At 43.5% G+C, this 15,159-nt stretch overlaps 1 protein-coding gene across 3 annotated transcripts in view; it reads right to left on the reverse strand.

Moving 5' to 3' along the window:
• LOC135233539 (erbin-like) overlaps positions 1–15,159 on the reverse strand; it is a 59,705-nt gene that overhangs the window by 24,753 nt on the left and 19,793 nt on the right. For all 3 annotated transcript variants that reach the window (XM_064297189.1, XM_064297190.1, XM_064297188.1), the window contains exons 2-4: positions 7,352–7,547; positions 5,662–5,779; positions 237–315 (exon numbers count right to left, since the gene is read on the reverse strand). In XM_064297189.1, coding sequence (XP_064153259.1) covers positions 237–315; positions 5,662–5,779; positions 7,352–7,540 — 386 coding nt within the window. In that variant the 5' untranslated portion in view covers positions 7,541–7,547. The remainder of the gene's footprint in view (positions 1–236; positions 316–5,661; positions 5,780–7,351; positions 7,548–15,159) is intronic.

Here is a 15,159-nt window from a genome sequence, read left to right on the forward strand (position 1 = left end):
CATTCTAAAACAGCGTAAAAACCCCACTGCATGCCTAATTCCAATGCAAAACACCTCTGAGAACACATGAACAGGCAATTGTTCAGTTTTCTGTGGCAAATTGCGGTTGACTCAGATATAAGATGCAGACACAATAAAAGGAAATAGACACGGACTTAAGCATCAGCTCTGAAAATCTGTCTAACAGCATTACTCTGTGTGCGTGCTTAAAACTGAGTTTGTAATGGCCGACTTACTTGGAGATGGGATTTACACTTGCTTCGATAATAGCCAAGGCCTTGCAGTTCTTGATATTTTCTGGAAATTCCTGAATACCTATAATGAATCAGATGAAACAGACAAGATATGTCCAATAGTAATGGGCACAATTTATCATTAAACACAATATTACCTTCCCTGCTGCAAACTGCTCCGGGCAAAATGAGCACATTAGTATCTCCGACCATTTTAAATGAGCTGTCGGTATTAAATTCAGAACTTTTATGAGAACTTTTTATGAAGAATTTTATGGTCCTTGATTAGGTAGAAAGAGAACATACTAATCCTTTCTCTTGCAATGTGTACATTGTACAGCAAAGCAACATCCACATGCTAATCTGAACTAAATCCTTTTAAAAAAAAGGCAGGAAATGCCATTTAGTTTCAGGGGCAGGTACAGACAAGTTTCCCTGAAAATGAAAGCATTCTGAAGAGCAAAACTTCCGAGCACATTCAGACAGGGGAGCTGCCTGCGTCAAGTTCACTTTCAAAATTTAACAATCTATTCTGTGCTGGCCTGAGCATTTTCTAATGACTTCTACTTTCTTTTAGGACCAGCAAACATGCTTATATTACAAAGAAGACAGAGCTTATGCTTATATTACAGAGAAGATACAAGAAGACAAAGTATCAACAAAGGGTTTCATTTTTAATGTAATCTCTCTTAAAGGTGCAATATGACTGCAGAGAATTTTTCCATTCATACTGTGCTCATGCAAGCATCGGTTATAAAAACCAGTACATCTGCAAGAAAAGGGTGAATTCTCTAGTGAATACTCCCTCAGAATCTGAGGTCAAGGAAGTGATGTCATGTCATACATTGAGCACAAAAACAGAGCAGTTGATTACATTCGGTTGCTGAGGTGTAATAGGAGAAAATACTACTATTTTGGCACGTAACTACCACAGGGGTTATCTGTGTCCTCAGAGATGGCTTAATAATTTTAATGCAGGCAATTTTGTAGAGCAGCATGAAAATTCACTGCAGTAGAATGTTATAATGAGAACTCACTGTTTGCCCAGCTCCCCGAAGCACAAAGCAAGAACCACAAACTAATGCATGGGGGAAGAAATACCCTTTTCCTAGAGCCTTCCAGAATAACAGAGGCCCTTCAAAGGAAAACTTTATTTGCCTCCCACTCCACAGATTGAATTTACTGAATTGTCATTCCCAATCGTCTGCCACTCTCATTGCATTCCATCTGTCCTGATACCAAAAACACTTTCTACTACTTCACTCTACCACTTTCCTGTGCAGTGTCACACTCTATGGTACCACGACAGTTTACAGACAGCTTAAATCTCAATTCTGAAGGGCTGCACTGACTTTGTCCTGAAAATAACAAAAAATGAAAATGTTTGGTTATGAGTACTTAGGTCAGCCAACAGCACTGATGGCAAACCTAGAAAACAAGACCAGGTCAAAACCTAGTATATGGCTGCACCTAACACACTTCATCCGGCCGACCAATGGTGTAACTGCATAACTTGGCCGACCAATGGTGTAACTTCATCACTCAGTCAGATCACTCAGTCACTAAGTCACAGACATTCGCATTTGTAGGGCTGGCCCCGCTGTTGGGGTCCAGCCAAAAATAACCACTGTATTAAGAAGGCAGGAACCCTTATCCAAAAGAGGGCTCCAAAAGTACCAGTACCAGTAAAAAAAAAGCTATTCACAAAAGACCAAATGCAATGCAATCTCTCAACATCTCATTCCACACTTGGTTTAGCCAATCACACGGCTCGCAGCTATCTACTTTCAGACTGTTTTTCAGAATCTGCCGTCAGCACGAAGGTTTCTTCACGGGTGCCAACTTCGCTGAGTGTCAACGCCACAGCGCTGGGATCTGAGATGGGGCGCTGGATGAAATCCCTCCAGAAATATGCATTACCGTTAATGCCGTTTACCGTCCAGCTCCCGTCCAGGACCAAAAAATCAGAGCGGGCAATCTGCTGAACAGCGATCCCCATACGGTCATGCCTTTCAGTGAATTAATCTGAAATACAACAGCAACGCTAAATATGCTTTCACCTTGATTGCTCCCATCCAGTTTCCCGAAATTCAAATGCAAACACTGATTCAAATAAAGAAATAAATATATAAAAATAGGGTAAATTGGGTATGAAGCAATGAATTTAGTAACGTACTGCACCTTTGGCGCTGTGGATTAATCTGATATGAGAATTGCTGATAAGGATTACTTTCCAAAACTCTCTTATTAAAAGTTTTCTGGAGGATTTTGTCTGGGGTGTTAAAATACTGAACTTTTTATAACACAAGTGAATGAGCTCTACATATACTGTGTTACCAATTCAGCCCCCAGTTTAAACAGCATTCAAAATCTCTCTCCCTGCACCCGATGACAGCCATGTGAAACAAGTCTGTCCTGTTAAGGATCAAGCTCTGTGACACTATGCGTCAGAGGTTGAACACAACAACATATAACAAACAGAATATAGAATCTAATAAACTTTTCTGACTGTAAAATATTTTCAACAAAAGCAGCCTGGTTTAGAATTTTTAAGCTTGTTCAATTTATACAACAATGCATATTTGATGTCAGCTCTTGTGCAAACTTGAAAGGCATGTTTGGCCGTGCTGATCCATGTTTCCATAGCGTTGCTACTTCATGGTCATTAACTAGAGAATAAGAGGAGTTCACCATGCTCTTCAAATGCTCTTGTTCACATAAGCTGATGGAGAAGCATTTCTGTTAAAACTGATTGACAAGTACGAAAACATTGCATGTGTGAGCCACCTTATGGAATATATAGCACACTACGTTTTGCACCAAAACAAAATGCTTCATTTTAAATTAAGCATAATTTTACACAAAAACATGTGCAAGTAGGGACTGTATTTGCAAGTCCTTTTTGTTCCAAAACAGTGGTAAAGTTTAGAAACACAACAACACCCATGCCTCCAGCATAGCCGTGAACCTGTTTAGCCCGTGTCTGACATGACGAGAGACACTGGGCCTCATTCACGAAACGTGTTAAGATCACATTTGATCGTAAACTGCATGTAAGAACGTTTCCAAGAACATTTTGGCATTCATCATTTTTTCTGTATCGGTATTTGTTCGTGGCTGTTTCTTTATGCAAATCACATGAACAGGATTGCGCATTATAAAATTTACAGTCAGCAGTCATAATCTCATACACCTGGGATATACACAAAACAAAGGTCTGCACGTGTCATGAATCCCATATTGGCTTTTCATAGGAACACTTCTAAGACCAGAAGTAAGAATAATTTAAGAAATATTCTGTGAACGATGCCCATTATTTGTAAACTGACAGGTCTAGGGTAAAGTTCAGGAGAAGCTGAGGATATTCTCCATCTGCTGATGTACGGTCTTAGAACACGAGATATTAAATGTCGAATCTATAGGATCTGGGGACCTGTGCTGTAAGTAGATTTGGCTGGATTTGCCGATGTTTCATTTCAGGCTAAATCATTTCACGATTCAGAAAGATTTGTCAGTCCACTAAATAGCTACCCTGAAGTCCTGAACAGCATTTAACCATATCGGAGTGAAACTCGCCCGGAATACTCGTGAACAAAATCAATCATATCGACTTAGCCATCAAGATCGCAAGATTTGAACACAGAATCATTTTACGGAGGATGATGTCGCCTTGTAAACCTAATCTAATTTTAAAATACATTTTCTTCTTTTTTCCCCACCACCTTGCCTCGCACGTTACCGCGGTGCCACCTGCAACATGTAAGGAGACCTGCAGCTGAAGCTCGTGCAGTCCTCTAATGTGCGATCCCGCGAACCCTATTTTCCGCACCACGAGGCGCGCGCATCTCTCACTGACAGCCGGGAGACTAGGGGTGCCTGGCACGTCGCTGATAGAGAGTTTATGCGGCAGTAACCCCGGCATACCGGCCCAAATTAAACCCATCCCACACCGGCGGGAAAAAAAACAACAAAAAAAAAACAATTCTGTCTTGGTCAGCTTGGGTTCAGCTAATGACACAGCTGGAGCTGTAAACTGTCATGTCCCAAGTACAGGGTCTGATGTATTGTTTTATAAAATATGTTAATATTTGAAAAAATAGCTTGTTCCATTGGAGCTACTCTTGCAGCCTAATTGAATGGAATCTAAAGAACACTTATCTGAAGCTGTGTATTGAAGTGGAATAGAATAGAATTACTTTTCCCAGTGGGAACTTAAGGACATTGTGACCATTATAAACACAACTCACCCCGCTAGGTTAATTTGATAGCATTACCAAAACAACAAAACGAAACAAAAAAACATTAGCAGCACAGTCTAGTTGCTTCCCCTTTTCATACTTGTCATACAAACGTAGATAAAAGACAAATATTACACGTAAGTATGACATGTTTGATTTCTCCATGCGGCATTTTAGCGAAAGAAGGTATTAGAGGTGAGCCAATCCGAGTATTTATAGCGGGAAACTGTATCAAAAATGTGCTCAAGATTACCAGGGCTTAATTTATCATGGGAATTAAAATAATTTGTTCTAGCTAAAAGAAAACATGTTTTTGATTTAAAAATGAGGATTGCAATACTACAATCTGGTGCCAGTAGCTAACAAATCAGGTCAGTTCACGAGGTCCCACTTAAATTATTTAAATCCCGTATCAGCAACAGGGGCGAGAGACGCGTTTTAAAATGTGCGTTAATCCCGCTCATCCTCTGAAGCGCACGCGCTCTGTCAGTCGTGTCGGCGCCACTCTCTTCTCCTACGATGCCTAAAGAAGTCTTCATTCTTATTGCACAGTTTTTAATTCTTGGGGGTTTTTATTCTTAATTTTTTGTTCTATGTTTGAGCTGTTGGTGCAGCAGGAAGAAAATAATTACTACTATGAGACACTTCATTTCACAAGACAAAGCCTACTTTCTTTTTCCCCCCAGTGTAAGCTGATTGGTATTTGTCCTGACGGGACACACAGTTACACAGGTCAGCAAGGGTCAAGAAATAGATCAGGATTTTTGGACACTAAGTAATATGCATATGAACAATAGAAGGCCCATCGATTGGAAAAATCAGCCTTTTTGTTTCTCTAAATCCCAGCCATTTGCCCTCTGCAAGGCTTCACCCTGTCTTAAAAATGAACAAACAGATGACAGAGAGGTTTCAAGCAGAGGTGGGTAACCCGGCTTCAAAGAGTAAAAAGACTGACCATGTATTTGCTCCACCAACATGCACTAAACAAGCTGATTACAATAATTAGTTCTCCTAACATGGTGAAGAGTTATGCTAATTAGAATCAGCTGGTTTAGTGCATGGTGGTGGAGCAAATACATGGTCAGTCTTTTTACTCTTTGAAGCCAGGTTACCCACCTCTGGTTTCAAGCATAGTTCAAAGGTGCACATTTAATTTTATTTCATTTAATTTATTTATTTGGTTTGCTTACTGTTCTTGCTGACGTCCAGTTCCTTGAGATTGATAAGGTTTCCGACGGCTGGCGGTATTCCCGTGAGGTCGTTGTCCGGCAGGCTCAGCCGATGGAGCGTCTGGCAGTTGAACAGGTGCTGTGGAACGGAACGTAGAGGAGGGGGGGGGGGGATGGGGGGGGGAGAAAAATGGCCCGGAGTCAACACGGTTAAAAAAAAGAAAAGAAAAAAAAAAAGGGTGTTTCATTTTCGGAGGGCCGAAGCAAGGGCGACCGGTCCGATCAATTCCAATCCGGGCGGTCGCGAGGACGATAAACATCGAGACGCTGAGCGGGGCGGACTCGTCGCCCGACGCCAGCCCACCGAGGCCGGGGCGGAGGGAAATTTAATCTGGCCGTCCGTGAGCGTCCTCCAGCTAAAGCATTAGCCCTCAGCCCAGCGACACGCCCGAAAGGTCTGGGATAAATTCTGACCCTGAAAGCACCAAGCATGGCCGGCTGTCCTATAAGGATGATGCATAGTTGGCTGTTGTGATAAGGCATTTTAAACCAGTGAAAAAAAAGTGGTTGGGGGGGGGGGGGGGGTCAGATTAGGCTCTGTCCCACAAGTAACTTAGGTACATTTGGTTATACTTTTTGGCTGGACAGCAACAGCGGATGTCTGTGACCGAGTCACTGAGTGATGAAGTTACACCATCGGTCAGCTGGATGAAGTGTGTACGGTCCAGCCACATACTAGGTTTTGACCTGGTCTTGTTTGTTTAACTACTCCAGAAGCACCAGTAGAGCTATAGCAGTGCCTCTGAATGGGGTTTTTCATGTGGCAAACTGAGGGCCACGTGCTCAGCAGTGTACTGAGCCTACAGAAACAAATTCTCCGGGTCTCTGTGACCATTTATTTTCTGCCAACAAGCCCCCGGCTTCCTGGCATTCAAAGCTGTTCTCACTTTCTTTAGGCAATAAGACGCTCGACAACCGCGGTGTGGCCCTGACGCTATAATAACTCATATTCCGGGTGCTTTCAATATGTCTGGATAGATTTTGGCTAGGTGTTGCAACCCCTGGTCATGCTAACCGAAGGCTGCTGTCGGAGGACAGTGTTTGGTGGGGAACATCTTGTCTGCTTTGCGACAGCTGGCCGTGAACAGTGACAGCAGATCCATAACTGTTGACAAAAGCACCGTTTTCCAAATAAGCCAATTTTTCCCAATGTCGTTTTTTCTGTAAGTCCCTTGTGTGAAGCTCATCACCATTGGCTATGAATAAATCAAATAGTCAAACTAATTACAGAAACTTTTAATTAATGTCTAAATTTGGTGAACTTCATTTTTCAAATTATACATGCTGATTGCTGTTTTTTTCCTGATTGAGGCAACAGCTTCAGGTTGCATAAGGACAAGAAGCAATCGGTCTTATTTCTTCTTGTTTTGCAGTGCTTGGAGATAAAGGCCATAGACTAAAAGAATATTTAGATTTGTGAGAGTTCTGCAGCGGCCTGACAATGCGACATTGTTTTGGGTGGCGAATGACAAAAATCCAGGCAACAAGAGGGGCTTTGTCACGAAAAGACTCTGGACTCTGACTCTGGATTTTTGTGCCATTGTGGATCTCGACTGCAATTGGATCTTGGGGGTGGCGGTGGGGGGGGGGGGGGGATGAATGCCTCAGTGTAACGGACTGTATTTGACACACACGCGAGCCGGAGCCTTACCTTGGGCAGCTCCTCGATCTGGTTGGCGTCCAGGTAGAGCTCCTCCAGGGTCTTCTCGCAGCTGAAGATCTCCTTGGGCACCTGCTCCAGGCTGCAGTGGGAGTAGTCCAGCGCGGTCACCACCTCCTCCTCCCCCCGCAGGCATCGGCACGGCACCAGGCGCACGAACAGGCTCCGCTTGGCCGTCATCCTCCGGCTGCTGTGGGGGGGGGGGGGGCAGATGAAACGGGAAGGGGGCAGACAGGCAAGAAGGGGAGAAGGGGGGGGCATACAGGACAGGAGGGGGAGGCGAGAAGGGAGGGGGGGGTCAGTGTCCAGGACTAAGTGACAGCCGGGAGCTAACTGCAGCGGCACTGACCGTGCCATGCCTGCAGAACCCTGCCTGGTATTTTCAGTGACCTGTCAATCACGTTGCAGTTAAGTGCTAAATGAATGCATTACGTTTGTCCTCTGACATAACCAATAACCAGGAAGCAATAAGCCATGAAAACACCAGTCTTATCATTTCCCAGAGGGAAAGAGTGAGAGAGAAAATAAGGTTGTGACACACCCATTTGTTCAAACAAATAGTCATTAGACAAAGCAATAATAGGACACAAATAATTCAAAATGCAATCAACATCTCATCATCATTATTCCCCCTTTTTCAGGAAACAGATAATTTGCAGGTTTCAATGGGAGTGCATTGTGTTGCAAAATGTACTAATTAAAACCATACAGGGCGAGACAGAGCAAGAAAGAGAGAGAAAGGTAAAAAAATATGCTGTCTGTATTAAGGGTAAATTTACAGGCCTGATACACTGTTGTGCAAAAGCGACTTTTTGTCCAACGCTATTCTACAGCACACACACATTGCTTCCCCTCCCCTCGTTCCCCTGTTCTACTTCACGGGGGTCAAAGGTCATCTTTAAAAGACATTCCTCAATCTTCAGCATTTCATCCCGTCAGGACAGTAGCGATTGCAATTTGCCTGTCTGTGGAAGCAATTAGGAGAGGAGTCCGTCTGAGTCACAGTCTGGCGAATCACTCCCGCGCTATCTGCAGGGACATCAGTGGCCCGACCGCAGAGCCACTGCCAAGGCTTAGCGGAGGACGCCATTTTGCCCCCAAGCACAATTCAGGGGAATCGCCTGACGAAACAGGGACATTAACACCCGCTCAAGCAGACACCATATTGACTGAACATTAAGCACTGCACTCACAAACCACAAACACATCCCTCGCCCAAAAAAGGTGAAATAAATATTGATTCGCCATCTGTGATGAATCACGTATTTAAATCATTATTTAATATCCTTTGATATATTTAATCGGCTTCGCATTTAAATGAAAAATTCTGTCTTCTTCCGTATTTATTGCAAGATATTGGATATCCATATTTCTTTGAGTCTTGACTAATTAAAAACTTATCATCCAGACTGAAGAAAACTACATAAAACCTTCAGCTATGAAATATTATGGTATTGCAAATATTACTTTGTGCATAGTTCAGATAGATTAACTCAAATGCGCTGGTACATATAGATCGGAAAAGCCAACTGAATGAAATCCAGTAAAAACAAACATCTTAAAATCTATTTAAACCATCTCCTTTCATTCCAGTATTTTATTATTTTATTATTATATAAAATGGCCCTTCAAACTGATTATAAACGTAGGTGTTCAAAGGAGCACCACATAATGATGTACATTTAACAAAAGACACATGGTATGAAATGTGCCAATACAGTCCTGGTTTGCCTTGTCCTTGCTGAAAAATACACTGAAATAATAAATACGAGGAATAAACACATTGAAAGGGCTATAATTTTCCACACAATAGGCGTAAACGAGCACGAGGAGCACTTGAAGCTGTTTTTTTATTCCCCGTTTCCTTTCAGTCTGATTTTTGATGATGCTTCCGTGCAATGGACCGATGCATCCAATTAGCAGAAAAGAGTATTTCTAAACAAAACTGTAAAGTCTATAACCATTTATCAGCAAGGCTCTGATGCTTCTAATTTATGTTTGATGACACGGCTTGATCTGCCCAGACAGAAAAACATTGCTGTAAAGAATGAAACCCGGAGAAAACATGCTGAATAGCTGATCAGATTAACATGCATGTTTCTCCGTCCAATGGCGTGCTCCCTTTAGGGTCACATGACCACATGTGTCAAGGTCACCCGTATCATTATTAACGGCCCATTCAGGGTAAACATGCAGAACCTCAAATTTCGACTTTCCCTTTCAATGGGCAGCTTTCCTGTGATCTTATCTCAGTCTGAAGGCCTCCTAATTAGACAGCATATATTAGAGATCAGCCTGCCCGCCCTCAGTTCAAGCCGTTGCCAAGGCGAAAAGACGGAATCTTCACTGTAGTATGCGCGGAATCTTCAAAGCAGGAGTGTTCCTTCCTTCCATGTGTAAACTCCAATAAAAGACGGAAGACTGATTACTACAAAACAAAGTGTGACTTTTACGCAGAGTACTTGCTCAACGTTTGTATAGTTTGGGGCTAGCAGCAATCCTAGGTGCACATCCACCAATTGTTTTGTTCAGATGTTTTACCCATCTTTCTGTTATTTGGCCAAAATGTCTGAAAACGTATGAAACTGGTCCACGTGTATGGCAGGGGAGAGGTTTCAATTCCTATCTCTATACTGTCCTATTCCTGTCTGTCTCTCGCTGTATCCCTCTCAGACAAAATGTCACTGAGGTGGCTAACCGTTACATAATGAGTATTGTACCTTATCGGACCTGTGTTTTGTAGTTGTCCCAATGACATTCGGTATGCACTTATTGCACGCTGCTTTGGATAAAAGCGTCTGCCAAATAAATGTAATGCAATGTAATGCTGAAGCAAGGATGCAGAGTTTGTAATAGTGCCGTAGCACCTTCTTCATGGCTTCCAAACGCCAACCACATCTGTAAAAAACACAGACCACCTGCCACAAGCCCCTTACAGCACTGATGTATCTGATAACTCTGTCTAATGGCCGACGTCTATTGATTTTAACTACGGGCTGCGAGGCAGCTGCAGAGGAACCCATATCAGCGGTCTGTTCCTCGCTCAGTGGTCTGTTCCTGTCTCCTCGGTCTGTTCCTCGCTCAGTGGTCTGTTCCCGTCTCCTCGGTCTGTTCCTGTCTCCTCGGTCTGTCCTCTGCGGTCTGTTCCTGTCTAAGCGGCAGAGGAGCGGCTCCCCGTCGGGCCCGCTCGCCTCGCTACGGCCGAGCGGAAGGAAACGGAGAGGCGTGCCGCCGTAAAAACGGCTAAACAGCCAGCGGGAAACCCTACAACACCGACTGCGGAGCGAGCACACCAGGTCTCTCTCTCTGTCTCTTCCTCTCTCCCTCCCTCTCTCTCTCTCTCTCACATAGTCTCTCTCTCTCTCTCACATGGGCTCTCTCTCTCTCTCTGTCTCTCTCTGTCTCGCTCACTCTGTCTCTCTCTGTCTCTCTCTCTCTATCTGTGGGAATTCAGTCACTGGCTCAATACTAGGGAGAAGGGAGTCTCGCAGTCACACAGGATACCCCACCAGACACTTAAGTGCACTTCTTTGTTCGGCAGTACAGAATCGTGTGTTACCTGAAAGTTTTTTTTTTTTTTAAATGGCAGTTGGTAGAAATGTTGAAAAAAAAAAAAAACAACAAAATATTTGAAAAAGCTTACAGTAAATTCCCAGACCAGATTTAGGCCTTAGTGTGTATTTAAAATACGGGTTGGAAAACAGCCGGTTGCTCAGGTGCACTGGGGTACACTCACACAGACGGTTAGCACAGTACACAGACAGCACTGGACTGCGGCTCAGCGGGTTTAGGGCTGCTGTCGTTTTACAGGCGGCCCGGGTCTACTCCCCTGCAGGGGCAGCCCCTGGAGCGGGAGCCTGCTGGAAGAGGCGCTAGGCTAACCGGACAACCAGACGACCGCAGGTCCAAATCCGCCCTGGGGGGGGGGGCGCTGCCCTCGTACCCCCCCAGAGCGAGGCGTAACCAAGCGCGGAGTCAAAAAACCCCACGGGCCTCGCAGGCGTGCGTCACACTTTCCACACGGAGACGAGATTAGGCTGTGGAACCCACCCCCCCCCTCCCCCCCCGGGGGTGCGATAACTCTCCCCCCGGGGGTGCGATCACTCCCCCCGGCCTCGGTCTGAGCGGCTGACACATCACCTTTTTTTTTTTCAGCAGGCTTCTCATCCACCGTTTCTGAGGCACGCTTCGGGAGCTAGCTATGCAGCTACCGAGCTGGCCAGCGCGTCATATCTCAGCTGTGTAAAACCGCCCGGGCAAAACACTGCACAGCGAAGGCACTTTGATAGGTGACAAAAGAGTGGATTTATATTCACGGACCATAATGGTGTCCTGTCTGCAGAGGGCTGTAAAGGAGTCTCTTTGTGTGACCCGCTGCTTGTTATTTAAGTCGAGTTCCTGAGCAGCTATGCACATCTGCAGGGTGTGTATGTTCAAATGTTCGTTAGCCTAGTTCCTAACAGTGCAATATGCCAAACAGCATTCGTCACTATGTGAAATAACCTCATCTCATTTTGAAAACATTCCAAACAAAAGTGTTTTTTTCCATGACAAAAGCAACTTTTTTTTTTTACTAACTGCTCCTAAGTAGATGACTAAGCTATAATCTCAAAGATACCCAAATCCTTTGAGACAGACTCTCTCCAATTCAAGCAAGATAAAATGCTACCTTCTCACGAATCATTCCACTGTGCTTTTAGGAACAGGGTTGTGGCATTATATCAGCATATGAAAATACATCTGCACTAACCGTTACATTGACAATGGATAATGGATTACATGTGAAAAAACAGCACCTTGCTTAATGTGAGCACTCTATTTCTCTTAAAAGTTCAAACTCTAATACATGATGGAATTGCAATACAATACACACATCAGACAGCATATGTAAAACGTGTTCACTCCATTGGCCCAAGGATTCATTCATTCTGTAGCTTGCAGGAGCTTGAGTCTGTTGCTAAAGACTGGAGGGGGTGAAATATGCTTGCTCCTAAGTTTAGAGAGGGACATACCAGAACCACCCCCCCCCCCACAACTACACCTGTGGTTTAGCCTGGAGCCTACACCTGTGGTTTAGCCCGGAGTCTACACCTGTGGTTTACCTGGAGCCTACACCTGTGGTTTACCTGTAGCCTACACCTGCGGTAGCCCCTGAAATGTCAGACCCCTGAGATTGTGAGAAGGTGCACTCCCCAGTGCAGAGCTCCAGGCTTGCGTGTTAACTCAGTGGGCGAGCCCGTTTATTGCCTTTCCCTTCAGTTCTGACCCTAGCCAGCACTTCCTGTAGGAAAAGGCCTCTCTCTCTCTCTCTCTCTCTCTCTCTCTCTCGCGCTCTGCTCAGGAGCATTTAAGTTTCCACAGATAAGTTAGCGACACACCAGGAAACAGCCACGGTGGAGAAACAACCCAGAACTCTGTGCAGCCATTCAAGGGGAAAGTCACCGAGGAGTTATATGGTGGTAACTCTTATTGGTGGAGGAACTTTAACTGGAAGATTCACAACTTGATTGGCAGGTGAGGCACACTTGCTGTACCACTGCCCAAGCTCCTTAACTTTAATGGATTCCTGCCTGTATACATGTAAAATATAAAATACATTAAAAAATAACTTATTTATTACGACCACTCATTTGTTTTGCTGTGGAATATGGAGCTACAGAATAATATTTTCACTGTATTCTTTACAGATCTGATGGATGGCTTATAAGAAACAGTGAACTGTGCAATCAAACAGGGCTTTAAGGTCCTGTATTTACACTGTTACTCAACACCGTGCCTGCACAGAACATTCCCAATGTCCAGCAGCAGGAGACCAGGCCCCCAGATGGGGATGCATCTCGCACTGCATTCTGGGAAGTCCCTCCACTTTCCAGCGCATCACACAAACCCAGACAACTCTCTTCCATCGACTTCATGCCAAAGCCTGAAAACATGCACCATTTAAGGGGCGATGTTCACCATTTAACGGACTTCCCGATTTCTAAAAATACATATCTGTGGAGGACACCAGGAAAGGGACAATGTCTCCTCTAACAAGTGTTTAATGAAGTGGAAAAACTCCAGATGTGGAGATCTGTTGTCAAGCGTGAGAATGATCACTGTACTTGCACAAAGCGTCCAGCTCTTTGTGACCATTCCAAGCGCTCAATCAGACGAACATGATATTTCCAGCTCAGGCCTACTTCATTTGAGGTCTCACAAGCCAATATTCTGTAATCACTTGACAAATTGAGGGTTACAGATGTTGTACTGTGAAATGGCTCATATGTTGTACTTGTAAAACAGCTGCTGAATCTTAACAAAAAAAAAATGTGTTTTACATTTGGTTAAATTTCAAAATGGGTCACAAGGATTCGATGTTGCAATTGTTTTTCCAAAAGAAAAAAAAATCTAATTTGTTTATATTGGACAAATCATATATGTAAACACAAAGAGTTTACACATCTACGAGTACTGAGAGCAAACATTCGCACACTCCAGGGTTAGCAGGGATTCCATCTTTAAAAACACAGTACACAATATGCTATCATATGTTTTATATATTTGATCCCACACTAAAAAATATGCTCATCAAACTAAGAAGCTTGGATTAATTCAATGTATATAACGCACCAGTCAATGAACAAAACCACTGAATAACTGAGATAAGTGTTATTCATAGGCGATAGGGGAAAGGATATAGTGAGCATTGTACAAAAGGAGAGTTTGTTCTAGAAACACTGATTATTGATGCAGGACTGAAAGCCAAATTTAGGCAAACTTTCAATAGACCAAAAAAACTGGAAAAAAAAGCTACTGGCTCACAGACTAGTTAGGTCATCTTTAGTTAATATGAAGTATTTTCACATAGTTGTGGCGCACATTATGTACAATACAAAAATTGTGTGTCACACTGCAAGGCGAGTGTATGATGAACAAATAACATGACTCCAAATGCTGCATGCTCATACTGCGTCAGTCAAAGAATGCACCAATGTCACACACACACACACACACACACAGACTCAGTCTTATTGCGGTCTTACAGCCAATAATCTCATAGCGCTGTGGTCGGCTCCCCTTCGTGTCTACTGCACAGTGAAGATGCAGAAGATATTCATACTTTCGTACATTAGAACTGTATTAATATTATCCAGATGGTATATTTATTATTCGAATGCAGCCAAATGTTTGCTTTTGCGTACTGTATCTGTTTAAAGTGGCCTGTGGGGGCTTTAGTCAGTTCCAGGACCAGCGTAGGTTCCAGAAAGCTGAAACCTCAGTGAGTTCAACAAGTTTAGGTCCGTCTACTCTGGGTTGTTTCTTTTCTCTAAATTTACTGTTCCTGTTATGATATGATATTATATGACCATATTTCCTTGGGTCTTGTTCTTTGGTTTTGTGGAAAGTATGAGTGCCAGGCTCTTGAGGCTCCATATGCACGCCACGGTACCACATAATTACATACGGAGAATAATGCAAGCCTCAAAATGACTCCATAAGGAGACTACTTGTTTCACTGTGGGAACAAATATTTGAATCGATAAATATAGGCATAAATGCTTGTATGCATGCAACTGCAATCTTGTGTGCACCGTGAGAAGGCCAAATTCACATTTTTAAAACTATTATTTTCTGTAAGATGCTCATGATTTTGGTGCAGATGAAACAATTTCAGTAATGGAAAGTATTTGTGGAGTGATTTGTGAAAAAAGCCCACGAGGCTATCCTCAATCCAAACCCTTTTATTACCACATATAAAAAAGTTCTGACACCAGGACATAATAACTTCAACCGGGTGCAACAGCAATAACATAAAG

This window comes from Anguilla rostrata, chromosome 10 (assembly GCF_018555375.3).
Source record: "Anguilla rostrata isolate EN2019 chromosome 10, ASM1855537v3, whole genome shotgun sequence".
In the NCBI taxonomy this organism is placed as follows: domain Eukaryota; kingdom Metazoa; phylum Chordata; class Actinopteri; order Anguilliformes; family Anguillidae; genus Anguilla; species Anguilla rostrata.